This window comes from Daktulosphaira vitifoliae, unplaced genomic scaffold (genome assembly GCF_025091365.1).
Source record: "Daktulosphaira vitifoliae isolate Bord-2020 unplaced genomic scaffold, ASM2509136v1 Scaffold_5, whole genome shotgun sequence".
In the NCBI taxonomy this organism is placed as follows: Eukaryota; Metazoa; Arthropoda; class Insecta; order Hemiptera; family Phylloxeridae; genus Daktulosphaira; species Daktulosphaira vitifoliae.
The window spans coordinates 2909818-2926298 of NW_026099576.1; the positions used below are offsets into that span (position 1 = coordinate 2909818).

The window sequence follows — 16481 nt, forward strand, 5'->3', positions numbered from 1 at the left end:
CCCGCAAATGGGGGAAATCTACAAAAAAAATTACAATTTCTAAAATCGGTAAATTTGGTCATTTTATCACTTTTTTTTCTTAAAACTTCCATAACTTTTTCAAAAATCAACAAATCAACATATTTTTTTTTATATTAAAACCTTAGATATTTTCCTTTCATATGATATCATTATTTTAAATATTTAATACTTAACCTGCTCACAGAGAGGGATTTAAAATTGTAACTTTTTTACAAAACTAACTTTTTCAACTTAACTTTGGAAAATGTCCGGATATACTGCGTCCTTTAAACTATGTCAAATTAAAGCTTATGTTATGTACTATAAAATGAAAAAAAAAAATTTGTCCCGACACTTTATCTTCTACATGCAAACGGCTACCGCAGTTTAAAAAATGGTATTTTTGTGTTAAAATTTTCGATATTAAATTTTCAACTTTAAAATGCTATAACTTTTTAAAAAATGTATGTATCAATACAATTTTTTTTTTCTAAATACATTTTAAGTACATATTTCATTTGACATACATTTTATTAAAATTGGACAATTTCCTCTTATACAGTTTATAGAGTTTTTAATTTAATAGTAATTGGCATTTGAATTTTTAATATAACTTTATTCGTTTATTAGATATAAATATTTAAAGTTTCAAATTTTTGAGTTAATATACATGTATAATACACAAGGGATTACAAATACAGGTAGCTAATTGGTTTTTTATGACATCAATATTCGCAGGTACACAGAATTGTTATAATCAATGGTAAATACACTAACTGACTACATAGTCATAATTGATAATAAACAATCCGTGACTGTGACAGCAATGTCATAAAAATCATTTAGCAACCTGTATTTATAATCCCATGTGTATTATACATGTAAAGTAACTCAAAATTTTGAAACTTTAAATGTTTATATCTAATAAACGAATAAAGTTATATTAAAAATTCAAATGCCATTTACTATTAAATTAAAACTCAAACATTTTATTAAATTAAACATAGAATAAAGTTCATAAGACATAAGAAATTAAACTTATTAAAACTTTTTTACTTTTTTAAAGTCGAAAAAGTAATTTTTAAATTTGAATTAGCTTAAATTGCTAATTTTATTATATGTCGGAAGCAACGAATAGTTGACGAACACTTGTGTCTTTCACGCTTAGGATACGAGGTTCAAAGCCGCCTGTGGCATTAAATATTTTGCATTTTTTTTGAGTTAGAAAAAAATGTTCAAATTATTTGATTTTTATCTCATTCAGATTCAATAACTTCAATAAATATCAAGGGTCCATCACTATAGTCTCTCCTCGTGATAAGAAATTTCCTATTCGTGTTAATATTATTTTACTGTGTGGTTTTTTTTGTGGTAGCGATTTATTTTGCCAACCCACATTTAACCTACTTTTTTCAACGATACGTTAAATGATTAAAATTCGTATTTAGTTGAAGATATTACCCTTAAAAATTGATAAAATATTCCTTATTCAAATAAAAAGTAGCTTTTTCCATACAAACAATTAAAATCATTTTTTTTTTTTTTTATTAGCTTTCAATACAGAAATTAAAATCATTCATTTCTAATATTTTTAAAGTATTCATTGTCGAATTAGATTTGATATGATAAAAGTATTCAACTACAAAAGTAAATAATTTTACTTTGTAATTTATTAATTTTTGAACTCTATTTGTGTGTGTTACTACCAGTCTATAATATTCTTAATTTTTTTTTAGCATTTTGCTATATAAATAATAGATTAAAAAAAAAAATGATTTTTAGTTTCACCTGAATTTAACGATGAATTTTACAATAATAATCAAATTTTATAATACGTTCAATTGAGTAAATCTTTTTAACAACTTTTTTTTATTGGTTCTTTTAGTTAAAGTAAATCATTAAAATTAATTAAGTTCTGATATTTCCATTGTAGAATCTTTTTAAACACCAAAAGTTAATTAGAAATGATTACTATGATTTTGATTTTGATTTAAGTGATCTATTACGATAAAAATGTAAAAAAAATCAAACTTTTCTGATAAATTTACTGTAAATAGTAATTATAAAATTTCCTGATTGCATATTAACCTTAACAATTTCATTTTTTTCTATTTAATAATGTCAATTCCAAACTTGCAAATTGAGCTAAAAGTTATGGTAATAAATTCATTTTTTTTTATTATAAACTTTCACTTTAAAAGAAGAAATAAAGAAGGTTGAAAATTATTACTTTTAACATATTAAAAATCAATATTATTAATAATTTGAAAACAATTCAATAAAACAATTATATAATTTTATATTATATTTTTGAATCTAAGAATTACTAATCTGGATATAAGTAAGGAAATAGTTATTGTTGCTTTTGTAATTATACACCAATTTCTTAGAATGAAACATTATCTATAAACATGCATCGAAGCTTTTCTTATGATAGTGATTTTAATCACTGTCAGATTAAATCTATACTGGCCCAACTATGCCACGTCCCCACTGTGATGGGATTTTTTTGTTTATGTATAACAAACAATACGTGCATATTACAATTTTGTTTACATGTAGCAGTGTAAAAAAAAAATGAGATATAAGATTTTGGACGGGGACATTTAAGGATATTATGTCATTAAACTTATTAAAATCTCTTTTTAAATCTAAAAATTTAAGACTACAGAGTTTTTAAATTTAACAATAGTTTTTCTCTGTGGTAATCTGTATCCAAATAATTTAATTAGATCAATTGGCGCTTATCAACATGCTAGATGGATTGCAAAAGCAATTTATTGTTTAAAAGTTTTTCTTTTTCGAGATTTATTTGAACTAACTGATAGCGAACGAATTGGCATACTTGATATTTATATATTTTTAGTTAGATTTTATTTAAATATTGGTTTTTTGCAAGTAATGCGTTTAAAGCCCCGCGTTTAGATTTAGAGTGCATGCAAACTATGTATAAGTATAAGAAAATCGACAAAGATATAAGTGCAATAGGACTTTAAAAATATAAATGTTAATACCAGGGGCGAGAAATTATATCACGCTTATCTGGTGATTAATTAGAAAAGATTTTAGGAAATTTATATTTGTTTTAAAGGAAAACTGTGGTCGCTAGTTCACACAAAATTACTTATATTTCCATACAAATAACAATCATTTAAATTGTATTAAATATTTATAATTTAAAATAGCACCTTGTGCAATTTAGTAATAAGAATTAACAAATATAACAATAAATATAAATCAGTATTACTAACTATTAATTTGATTATTTACACATAGACATAATTAAAAAGGAGATTCAATATAAATAATAGTATTGGCTATATAATTTATACACTAAGATTATTGTATGATTTATGCATTAAAATTGGCAATTGTCATCCGTGTGACTTACACAATTTTCTTAATCCATCCGTGTGGAATATAACGACAAATAAATCATAAAATCGTTACCTTAGATAATCCGACAATGTCATCCGTGTGACTTAAATAATTTAGCTAATATTAAACATCAAAATATATCACTTATATAATACAATATTAGTTATACTAAGGCAACTAACTACATAAACAAACTTCAATGACAATAACTTTTGGAAAAAAAAAACAACGTTAATATAATTTTTACTAAAAAAAACGTATAACCAACAAAAACATTTTTCGTATATATTTTACTAATCTAATTACATACACATGTCGACCGGCAATGATAACCGGCCGACTACGCCCAGCGACCGGGAGAGGAAGGGAAGATGAGTGTATAAAATCAAATAAGCGCGCTATCTAGTATTTTTTTTTTAAAGCAGCGCGAACAATAGTAATCATTTGTGGTATCTCTCAACAGAAAATGCTTCAATGGAATTTTTTGATGATCAAATAACTATTGAAACCAATAGGCTGATGGTAAAATCATTAGAAAATATAAAAAAAAAAACAACACCGAGAAATATAAATAATTTTGCGAGTAAAACTATATACTATATAGTAACTATATAATATAACTATATAGTATAACTATATAGTAAAACTATATATGATGAGCCGGTTGGCTCATCATATATTCCTGTCCCGCCAGAGATTAATCAAAGAAAAGCAATCATCAACCCACAAATTATCGATCAGTCTTGTTTCAAGTGGTCCATTTTGGCGAGACACGTCAAGGGAAACCACAAATATCGCGTTAATCGAAAATATTTTATCGAGGAACACAGGTATGATTTCACGGGGTTGACGTTCCCTACACCTGTGTCCCAAATTAAAATATTTGAGCGACGAAACCCTAACGTGTCTGTCAATGTGTACGGCTTGGATCGAGATGACGTTAAGATGAAGTAGTTGGTGTATCCTCTAAGAGTCGCCGATCAAGAGCAGCAGAATCATTTTGACCTGTTGTACATCGATGACTCTGACAAGTATCATTACGCGTACATTTTCGATTTTTCAAGGCTCTTACTCAGCCAAAAAACTAATCACAAATGCCGCATATACACTTGCAAACGTTGCTTCACCAGCTTTGGTGTTATGCCTAAAAAGCATATTCTTCGGGGTCAACAAGCGTTGGAGCAACACAAGTTTATATGCGGCAAGAACAAGACTATTTTATCCGTTATGCTTGCAGAGGGCAGTAAGGTCGAATTTGACGCGTGGGTAAAGATGCAACGGTTACCGTTCGTCATCTACGCCGATTCTGAGGCTTTCGACGATCGTATGGGTGCCTATACTAGGACTGTGCACATCCACCATCCCATGAGCTATGGGTTCATGGTGAAAACATTGGACGATGAGCTCCTCAAACGCTATGGTATACCACAATGACCGGTGATATACCGTGGGTCCGAGGATCGTGAAGAAGTCGCCAAGTTATTCGTGATGGCTATAACTCAAGTGACGCACAACATTTATAAATTGTTGCGCAAAACCAACGTCCCCATCCGAATGTCTTTCGATGATGTGCGCAGGCACGGGGAGAAAGTTGTATGCGACTTGTCCCGCACGGCATTTAAGGATTCCAACCCCAAAGTCGCAGACCACTGCTATTTATCGAGTCGATTCAGACAGACGTTGTGCAATGCATGTAACCTGAAATTGAAGACAGTCAATTTTGTGCCGTGCTTCTTGCACAATCTTTCAGGTTACGACGCGCATTTCATAGTCACTGAATTAGGGTACGACGAGCAAAGGATTTCGGTCATACCGTATTCCGAGGAGAAGTACATTTATGTATATTTCGGTCACGAAACACGTGACCAATAACTTCTCCATTCGGTTCGTCGACATCTTCCGATTCATGGCCTCCTCCCTGTCCACCATGGTCGGTAACCTAATGACGCCCGACTTCGTTAAGTTCCGGGAGACGGCCAAGGTGTTCCGCCCGGAAGACATGCCATTGGTGATGCGTAAGAGCGTATATCCCTACGAGTACACTGATAGTTGGTCTAAATTAGACGAAACGGAACTACCACCTCAGGTCGCTTTTTATAGTCAGTTGAGTGAGTCTAATATTGATGACAACGACTATAGACATGCCACGGAGATGTGGGACCGTTTGGACTGCTCAACCCTCGGAGAGTACAGTGACCTATATCTTATGATCGACGTGTTGTTGTTGGCTGATGTGTTTGAGAACTTCCGCGACATCTGTACTTCAACAAACAATTGGACCTGGCGCACTATTACACCGCGCCTGGTTTAGCTTCGATTGTATGTTGAAGTACACCAGGATGAAGCTGGAGCTCTTGAACGACTACGACATGCTGTTGATAGTGGAACAGGGTATTCGTGGTGGGCTAGTGCAGGCCGTTAAGTACTATGCCAAGGCAAACAATCCAAAGACACCCTATTACGATCCGTCAAAAACAGACTCATGGATCGTGTACCAAGACTGTAAGTAATCTATACGTATATATAAACGCGCAATAATTGAACGGTGGTTTAAAAATGTTATTGTATACAGGCAATAATCTTTACGGGTGGGCTATGAGTCAACCCATGCCGTTCGGTGGCTTCCGGTGGTATAAAGGAGCAGACCCTCTGGCTGATCTCCAATCGTTGTCGGACACTGGTAATATGGGGCGTATATATGAAGTGGATGTATCGTATCCACAAGAGCTGCATGACGAGCACAACGACTTGCCGTTCTTGCCTGTAAACGATGTACCACCGAGTTCCAAAGAGACCAAACTCATGGCCACTTTGAAACCCAAACAGCGGTACGTCGTACACTATGTCAACTTAAAACAGGCAATCGCACACGGACTGCAAGTTGATAAAGTATGTATAATTAACCTATAAACTATAAGCGATGATACTAATATAAATATTTGTACTGCAGGTGCACCGCGTTTTAGAGTATCAACAAAGTGCTTGGTTGAAACCATACATTGAGTTGAACACTGAAATACGGAAAAAGACGGCAAATGCTTTTGAAATAGCATTTTTCAAATTAATGAATAATGCCGTTTTTGGTAAGTGCATGCTCAATGCTAAAGTGGGTTATTCGATAATTTTTTACATTTCATAGGGAAAACAAAGGAGAACATGCGGAAACGCATCCGCATTGAGCTAATCTCCAGTCCCGAACGTCTAAGCAAGCTCGTAAACCAACCAACCTTCAACGACTGTATCAAATACGGTGAAAGGTTGTGCGCCGTCATAATGGACACAAAGATGGTCAAGTTTATCACACCTATATACGTCGGTTAAGCAGTGCTTGACATTAGCAAGACGCTAATGTACAAGTACTTCTCCGACGTATTGAAACCACATTTTTCTCAGACTCCTTCATATACCTACTCAGAGTAGATGACTTCTACCAGGATTTACTGGTGCACGTGGACGCATTTAGTCTGCCCAAGGATCACCCTTGCTACTCCACCAATAGAAAGAAGACACCCGGCTTGTTTTCAGACGAGACCAGTGGCCTCACCCTCTTTGAGATCGCTGCACTTCGATCAAAGTGCTACGCATTTGACATGGAAGGCAGCGAACTCATAAAGTCTAAGGGGATCCGCGGACACGTCGTCCGGAACCATCTGTCTTTGGACGATTACAAACGATGTTTGTTCAAAGACGATGGAGATGGTGACGATGCGTCAAAATGAGCATTGGCTGGAGAGAATGCCCGTGCGGTCATCGGAGTGATATGTGGTGGTGAATCTCCACCGACATTATCGTTACCCTACACACCGTACCGACAGAACGTGTTAATCCGTTTGTTTGAGCACGAGGTACGCACTTTACGTACAACCAAGTTGGCGCTTAACCGTTTCGATGATAAGCGCTACACGCTCGACAACAGAATCGACACGTTGGCCCACAGGCATTATGCTATACCACCACCGGAAGACCTATAGTTTTTAAGTTATTATCATTGTAAAAAAAAAATATCGCCAAGAATTGAAAATATTTTTTATAAATATACATGTTTTTTATAAACATTTTTTTAATGTAACATAATGTAGTAAGAAATTGTATTTTTTCTAAAAAAAATATATGTATATTCGTGTACATATCTGTAAATATATATTTATATACTACAACGTTTTTTTCTCTTCTGTACAGTACAATAGTTGTGCGTGTAAATATGCCATAGTATTTAAGCTATAGTTACGTAATTAGATGTCAGATTTTGATGGTAAGGTATAAAGTATTATCCACCAAAACTCTTAGAATATCCTACGGTATTTTACATGCATATGATATCATACAGATAGGTTTTTGACAATGTTTTAACCTTTTTGAAGAATTAAGAAGAAGAAAAATGATTTGAGTTTTATAGAAACATAGTTTTTTTATTGATGTTATTAGAGAAATAAGATTCTAGATAATAATCATTATTTTAAACATTATTCTTTAAAGGTATTTATAGCCTTTGTATCCATTAATATTTTAATTATAAATTCCGTTAAAAACGAGATTTTCGAATAACGAGAAGTATGTATTAATAATAACAGCACTATTTTGTCAATGCAACATACGTTTATTTTTTTTTATAAATTATACACATGTTTTAGATACTTGTCGTTTTACAACGGATAGCTATTACTAACAACTACTGTTGGTATTTCTTGGTTGTTTGTACTTGATGGTATGATTGTTTCCAACTGTATATTTGCATGTGTTGTATCATCAGTCAGCGACCCAAAAAATGTCGAGCATACGTTTTCTCCTTTAGAAGACTGAAAAAAAATGATTTATATTTATTAAATACGTTCTATAATCAATTAGAAAAAAACTGTGAGGCGTCGCGGGACGCCTGGTAGATGTGAAACATCTTGTTAACATTTTATACATTTTTTTTGTATAGACGGATAGATTACAACAAGATATGGCATAATGGAAAGACAAATCATTAAAAATTATTGCTATAAAATAATGACTATTTATTATAATATTATTTTTAATTCAAAAAATTCAAAATTCAAAAAATTATTCCCAATTATTCCGACGATATTACTGTGACGATTGGTCGATGATAACTGAAGTATGTAACAAAAGTATTGACACGACTTACGTCGCAAAAATGTGGTCGACATTGGTTTTGAGGGTAGAGACCCGTGGGCCGTTTATTAAATGAGCGACAACAGATTATTTTGACAAAAATAAAACAAACCGAAAAGATAAACACAGTAATAATAATCTTCGCATAATATCGCGGCACTTTCGCTGGCGTCGACGACGTGATGTCGTGATGGGCGACAAAAGGTTAGCAGCGTTGTAGGCGACGGTACGCGGGTGTGGATCGGTTGGTCGACGTTGTCGCTTTCACAACGGGAGGAAGACTCCCGTACCATTTGGGCCGGGTCATCGTCGGCCGTGCGGCATTTGCTGGACTTTGCACCGTAACGTATAACACGCGGCGTTGGTCAGTCAAATACTCATAGTAGGTCGACGGCTGATAAAGGTGGCACGTGTCGCGGAGCATCGTGTATAACGAAGCGACGCGGGCCGTGTCAGTATTTGACATAACATTATCAAGATGTCTTATAAATACAGCATCCATTGTTGTTCCGTATCTAGTAGTAGGTTCTCTGGGATTGTTGTTAATTTACAATTGAAACTTTTCTTGGAGAAACGTAATTAATAGCAATGATTCATCTTTTCCAAATAGCAACTTTTTTACAAAAACTAACTTTTTTAACTTGACTTTTGAAAATGTTCCGGAAATACTGCGTCCTTGAAATATATATCAAATTAAAGCTTATGTCATGTACTACAGAATTAAAAAAAAAATTTGTCCCTAACGACCTATTTTCTATGCGCAAATGGCTACCGTATTCAAAAATATGCAATTTTTTTATTAAAATTCTGGGTTTTGTATTTTATTTTATTTTAAAATATCTTATTAGGGGAATACACTGACTTTCATGAATATTATATTGTTATAATACATACACCACTCATTATTCAGTAGTCTATATGTTATTACCTATTAGTCATCAAATTAAAAATATTATTCATGTTAATACTTTAAACTATTCCAAGAAATATGTCTAAAAATACATTGATATAAATCTACTGTAATAATTATAAGAAATTCTTTAGTTGTGACAAATTATCTATTTTAAGTAAAATAATATGTAATAAATAACACAAATTGAGTAATAAACAGATAATAGTAAAAGGTCGTGACACTTCTTGCATAGATAGATGAATTAAATTTAATATAAAAGGGCATAAAAACTGTCAATCTCTCTCGCTACTACTTCACCTAATGAACTTTCAACGAATGCAAGAAGTGGCTTGACAAAATACGATTTTACATAGAAAATTGAAGTATATTTATTTTTTCAACATTAGTCCTGATATCATTAAGGTAAATTCATATTCTACAAAAGATCCATAAGGTTTAAAGTAAATATAATGAGTACATAAATAAAGTAGGAAACCAGAAAAAGTAAAGTGATCTCTAGAATAAAATATTGTCTAAATAAATAAAGAGAATTAGTAACGTTTGTACGAAATTAGCCAGCCTAGTCTAATCTTTGAGTGGGTTACCTGTATAGTCAATACTAATAAATNGGTTAACTGTGTAGTCAATACTAATAAAGACTCTCTTGCGAAGATAGAGAACCCACTTGTGGTTCCTATACTACTCGATGTTTTTATTGACTCGACTCACAGTCAGCACAAGCCTAGATAACTACTGGTACGAATGGCGTTGTTGATGATCTATGTGTGATAATTAATCACAATAATTTCTATTTAAAATTATTATTATATTAATAAATTTTCAAACATCACTTTGCTTTTCTATATTTTACATCTTCTCATATATCCTCGTACTCGTATCCCGAGAGAAAATTATATTACATCATTTTCTTTATTCAATAAATATTATAATAACTCAATTATTCTCATGCTCATACAATACCGACCAATATAAATAATTTTAATAAATTATTCTTTAATTATTAATAAAATTTTTCATAATAATTTTTCCTTTTATTTTGAGTTACTATAAAATCACCAGCTAAAATCAATGGTAGTTCACCTTTGTTGGTTTTAAAAATTATTGACCCTCTGTGACTATAAGCAAATAATCTCTCATGTAAAAATGAAATGATATCACTTATTTTTTTATTAGGTGAAATGTACAGAACTACTAAAATTAATTCACTTCCATTTTCTAGCGTAACATGCGAAACACATATATCGCCAATGGATGATTGGGAGACATGAACTTCTGTAGCATTTTGAACTGCTAGATCTATGTTTAAAGTATTAATATTTGAAGTGTTTTTGTTTTTATAAATGGCAACTCCAGGGGCTCTAAAATTTTGTCGTTTAAATTTAGCTATGCAATGAAAATTAGGTACGTCAACTGATTCATCTGTAGGAAGCCACGTTTCGGTTAGTAATAAAAAATTACTATTTTTACAAATAGAATCTTGTAAATCAGGAATATGTTTTCTAAGACTTTGACAGTTTAAAGTATATATGGTTAATTTGTTTCTGGAGCTTATAAAATCAGTGATTACTTTTTGCATTGTAGTAAGTTTATTTAACGATAATCTTTTAAATTCTTCTTATAAACTTAAAACGGATGGATCAACTCTTCTTCCATGATAAAATCTTAGATCATCCTGACTGTTACATATAAACAATCCTTCAACACTTGTTACTCGTGTTAAAGCTACGTAAAGTAATGGAATACAATGACTTTTACTATACTCATAGACCACCTCGTCATAAGTACCCCCTTGAGACTTATGAATAGTCATGGCACATCCTGATATCAATGGAAAATGATTTCGTTTACCTACAATAGTTTTATTATTATTGAGTGATACCCTTGAGGTTCGACGTCCAACAGGTACATCACGTCTATCGATATGATATTCTGAAACGAAAGCAGAGGCTTTTCTTCTAGCCACCACACCAGTGTTTTATCTGGAAAAAAAAAGCCATACATGAGTAACTTGATTTTCTTCATTTTGTTCTATATGAACCAGCTTTCCAACGGCACCGTTAGATAATCCGTCTACCACGTCAATATTAGTTGTAATAATATAGGGCTTTCCAATAACAAAAATGATTTCGTATGGCAAACGTCTTGTATCTATCACAGACATTTTGTGTAATTTTTGTCTCATACTTGCTTCCTGCTCATGATTAGAACAACCTGAAATAATATCTATTGCAATCGAAGTTATTTTATTTTCAGTTTGTAAAGCTAATATATTATATGCGTTAACTGAGGCATTATCATGGATTAATCGTACACAGCTTAGACACCGCCGTGAGACTTCTTCTTTTGTAAAAAATCTAGACTCGATTACGCCCAATTCATCATCATTTAAAATAATACCACTGCCAATTTTTGTGAGAATAGAAGAAAACATTTCGTTATCTTTACGCATTATTTGAATTAGTTCGTAGAATTTTAATCCTCGCTAAAGTAAGGGTCCAACCATCCGTTGTTTTGACTACTTATAGATTGGAGTTGCACGAACTGGACGTAATTGTCACAAATTTCCAATCAAAATAATGTCTAGGCCACCATAATTTTCATAAAAATTCCCAGTTATTTGCTTTAATATTGCGTTTATCTCGTTTAAGAGCTCGCCACCTATCATATTGATTTCGTCAATTATTAAAACTTTGACATGTTTAAATAAGCATCCATATTGCTGTGCTGTTTCTATTGACAACGGAATTAGTTTTGATAACGATATTTTCAATGCAGTATGAACAGTGGTTCCATTAATGGCTACAGAAACTTAACCAGTCGAAGCACACGTAATGTATGAATTGCAGAACCCATCGTTATCAGAAAATCTATTATATATTTCCATTATCAATTTTATCACAAAGGTTTATTCGCGTCCAGCAGGCCCAGTAAAAAATAATTGTAGAGGTAACTTCTCTTCGGATAAATTGTGATGAATGACGTGTAAAAGTATAAGTCTTTTTCTAAGACGTGTAAGTCTTTTTGTTTTTCATTAGCGCTTCAGTAGAGAAATGTTGCTTACATATATAGCGTGGCGACGCGTCACCACGGCAAGTGTCACCACGCCAAAAATTTTTTTACCCCCGGCTATAGATGTTTCACATCAAAAGTTATGCATAAAAAAACAGTAATACCATAATTTTTTGTAGTACTACAATTTCAGTGTAAAAATTTAAAAAATTATAAATGTTTCAATGTATTTTTTTAAAATCTAATTTTAAAACTTAAATTTATTGCGGTAAAATATAGTTTAGTAAAAAATATTTTAAGCTTAATTTATATGATTACAGAATTTATGTATATTGATATTGATACTGTATTTTATGGAATTCTATTGAGCTCTTATCAATTTAGGATTCTTTAATTTGTTAAAAAACCTTATATATTAAAAAAACTGAAATATTGTTCGCACTCACTTGAATTTCTGGATTAGCATTTGAATTGAAACATATTTGTGCTGATGTAAGTATGACGGATAAATATCTCATTAAGTTAAACGAATTCAAACGAATTTTAATCATTTATTAACTTATCTAAAAATTATTAATTTATACTGAAGTCTAACAAAGTAAAATGTATACCAGTGTTGGCTTATACTGCCCGTTTTAAAAAAAAATTGTATTAATTTTATTTTAAAAAATCTTACTTTATTTGACTATCGATCAAACTATTAAATTATTATATATTTATAATAGTAGTATATAGAAAGCGGGAGCTGGCACACAAAGGTGCCGCGGTCATTGATTTGTTGTGCTAGGTCGTTTGTATACACGTGTATATAGGATGGTACAGATCGCACGTGTATGAACCGGTGGCTGTGTAGGTGCTATTAATGATTATGTCATCAACGTTTAAACTTTTGAAGGATATCTTGTCTATATCAGAATGTATCTCATAAGTGGACATTTAATTAAATATATCTAAATTTAAAGTGGAATAATAATTTTACACTATTTTATTTATTTTTGTCGTGGTAAACTGTTTTTATAGTTTACTATTTAATTTAATCGGTTATTGCCCAAAAAAAAAAATAGAAAGTAAAGTTATTTACAAAAATCCGCAGTTTTTGTAAATCCTATGGGTTACATAAGTACTTAGTTGCAGTAATTTTTGTATTTATATGTACTTGATCTCTGTTGTATAATAGAGCTTCGTGTATTTTATTCATATGAATATAGTTAAACTTCACTTTTTTTTTTTTATGTTAATTAAAGAGTAGCTAAAGTGGAATAATAATAATAATTTAACTCTATTTTATTGATAAGTTTTCGTAGGGAAATATTTCGAAATTTTCATATTTCCAAAATAGAAATGCGCTATTTTGTATATTTTATTATGTTTCTTTTTTTTATTTATGATTATTGCTTTTTTAAATGGAAACGTAATATTAAAAAAAAGTATGGGAAAACGTTTAAACTTTTTTGTATAAAAGAATGATTTTTCTACTGATGAGATCAATTTGGTTTTCATATTCCATCGAATCATTTGGACACTAAATATCTACTGAACATAATTCAAAATCTATTGAACATCAAAGCTGAACATTGTTGTTGTTGCATCTCTTTCGCAGTAAGTTACTTTTTACACTTTTTTTTTTTTACATTTCATTAATATTTAAGTTTTAAATTATTTTATTAAATATTAGTAATTTATTTGAACAACTTAAACAATTTTTGTTAAATTTTCTATAAAAAAATCTTTTTATAATATTATTATTATTACATGTAAAATACAGTATGTTAAATCAACCATTTAATATATCGTTTGTAGACGAAGAACCTAACCTTTATGATATCTTCCGTGAGAACCGTATTTCTACTTATAAAAATATATCCATGTACCCCGAACAATTTAATGATAGAATTTTTGTAAATTTAAGAAATATATTTAATCTTAAACGTGGATATCCAGTTATAATATTTTTGTATAAAGACGAATACAAAATATCATGTGGTTCAAATAAATGTAATGCAAATATTTTTATACAACATAATTTAAAATTTAAATTTAAAATTAAATTAATAGAAAATGTAAAACATGTAAAATCTTTAAGTACAAATTTAAAATGTACAACGTGTGGCATTCGTTGTAGCAGAATGCTTTTTAACTTTAAATATTTTGAAAAAAACTGTAACGAAAATAAAATAGAGTTTCCTCAAAGTTTAGTAGACACATTAGGAATAAAATTCATTACAGATGATTTTCATCATTTTTAATATATATATATATTTATTACTGGCTATTTTTATTTTATATTCAATGTAATAATTTATCTTTTTAATTAAAAATTATAATAATAATAATTACATACTAATTAATTTTATGTTTATTTAAAAATTAAAAACCTAATGTATGAGTTTTATTTTGAATTTTATTCACTGTAAGAGGTACGTAAACACGATTGTATTTATTGTAGATAATGAGTCTATTAAAAAAATTACAAGCACAGTCAAACGTTTTGAAGGAAAAGAGCTTACACATGGTTACACAATAATCGTCTTGTTAGAAGATAATAGAAAAATTTGTTTACCGAAGACGATATACTTGACTGAAACTGAAATAGAAGATTATAATAATAATAGTTTAGAAATTTACTCTTTAATTTTTCATGGTAAACTTGGTAAAGCATTCAACTTTACTATACAATAAGATTATATTTATATTGTTTCGTGTTAAAATAAAATGTATACAATACAATTATATTTTTTTTTATAAAATAAAAAAAAGAAACTCATACTCAAGGTTATTTTTTATTATATATATATACATATATGATTGAATATTTATAAATAATAAAAAGAAAATAATTACAATATAATCATGGTTTACATTTCTTATTGATTGAAAGTATGTTAAGTAGTATGTGTATAATAATATAGATGTTATAAAAAAGTCATTTCATTTTTTACAGTTATATAAAAAAAAATTTTTTTTAAAAATGAATCATTTACAAACATTATGTGGATGTGGAATGAGTTTTCCAAATACACAACTACTTATGCAACACTGTTCAATCAATAAAAATCACAGACCTTCGATACTACATTATACATCTAGTGTCCCCATCGATAAACGAACATTAAGCAATAATACTTTTAAAAATAATAGACTGACTAAGAGGCAAAGAATGAATATGTGTACAATAACATCATCTACAAGTGGTGCTGGTGTTGGTTTGGTTAATGACGGTTTAATACAAAATAATGGTTTTGTAAAAGTGAACTCGGCTTTCGAAGATAGAGTTCAAATATTTTTTATTAAAAACAATTCCGATATTGATAATATTACAGAGTATATAGATTATATTCAGGATGATATAAAACAATTATTGAAGGACGTTACATCATCTTGTATAATTAAATTTAATGTTGTGTTGGAAACAACTTATTACCATAGTGTTCACGATGAAGTCAAAGACGTTGCGTTTAAAACAAGTAACAAGAGAATAGATAACAATACAGACTTTTCTAAAATAATTGAATCGATGGTTTTAAAACTTGAAGACGAAAAAGATAAAATGGAAATCAAAAACTCTGGTTGGTCATTAATGTTTGTCGATGGTCTTCAAATACGTGTACATAAATACAATCCTTTAACTGGTGGCAACTATATTAAATTACCGTCTTCCATCGACAATAGAAAAGCTGTAATAAATGTTCAGAATTACAACGATAACATGTGTTTTAAATGGGCTGTATTAAGTAAATACATAACTGGTAAAAAAAACCATCAACGTTTAGATTATCATTACACTCTTGTTGAGCGTGAAAAAAATTTTAATTTTAATAATATTGATTTTCCAACACCAATTAATCAAATTTCTCGCTTCGAACGTAACAACCCGACATTGTCAATAAATGTTTTTGCTTTAGATTAAAAAAACACAGTGTTTCCCCTCCGGCTGTCATGGAGTCAGTTTTAAAACGGGTAAACGACAAGTTGAGTGTAATATCTAAAGTTAGTCAAATACATGAACCCTTTAGTTATTGTATTTATGTTGTGGCTGACGAAAATATCCTACCAGCCAATATTC

General features: G+C 30.5%; 2 protein-coding genes across 2 annotated transcripts in view; one reads left to right on the forward strand and one right to left on the reverse strand.

Annotated features, from left to right (window-relative positions):
- LOC126907016 (uncharacterized) overlaps window positions 1-16481 on the reverse strand; it is a 47372-nt gene that overhangs the window by 24198 nt on the left and 6693 nt on the right. The gene's annotated exons all lie outside the window — the stretch shown is intronic.
- LOC126907026 (uncharacterized) lies at window positions 5556-7368 on the forward strand. Its single transcript, XM_050688026.1, has 4 exons — window positions 5556-5880; window positions 5951-6267; window positions 6329-6461; window positions 6518-7368. The coding sequence occupies exons 1-4, from the start codon at window positions 5610-5612 to the stop codon at window positions 6697-6699; spliced, it is 903 nt and encodes a 300-aa protein (XP_050543983.1). The 5' UTR covers window positions 5556-5609; the 3' UTR covers window positions 6700-7368.

Coding starts and splice junctions, on each gene's coding strand:
- LOC126907026 (XM_050688026.1), top strand. CDS start 5,610: ATGTGTTTGAGAACTTCCGCGACATCTGTACTTCAACAAACAATTGGA. Junction 5,881..5,950: donor ATGGATCGTGTACCAAGACT/GTAAGTAATCTA, acceptor TATTGTATACAG/GCAATAATCTTTACGGGTGG. Junction 6,268..6,328: donor ACGGACTGCAAGTTGATAAA/GTATGTATAATT, acceptor TTTGTACTGCAG/GTGCACCGCGTTTTAGAGTA.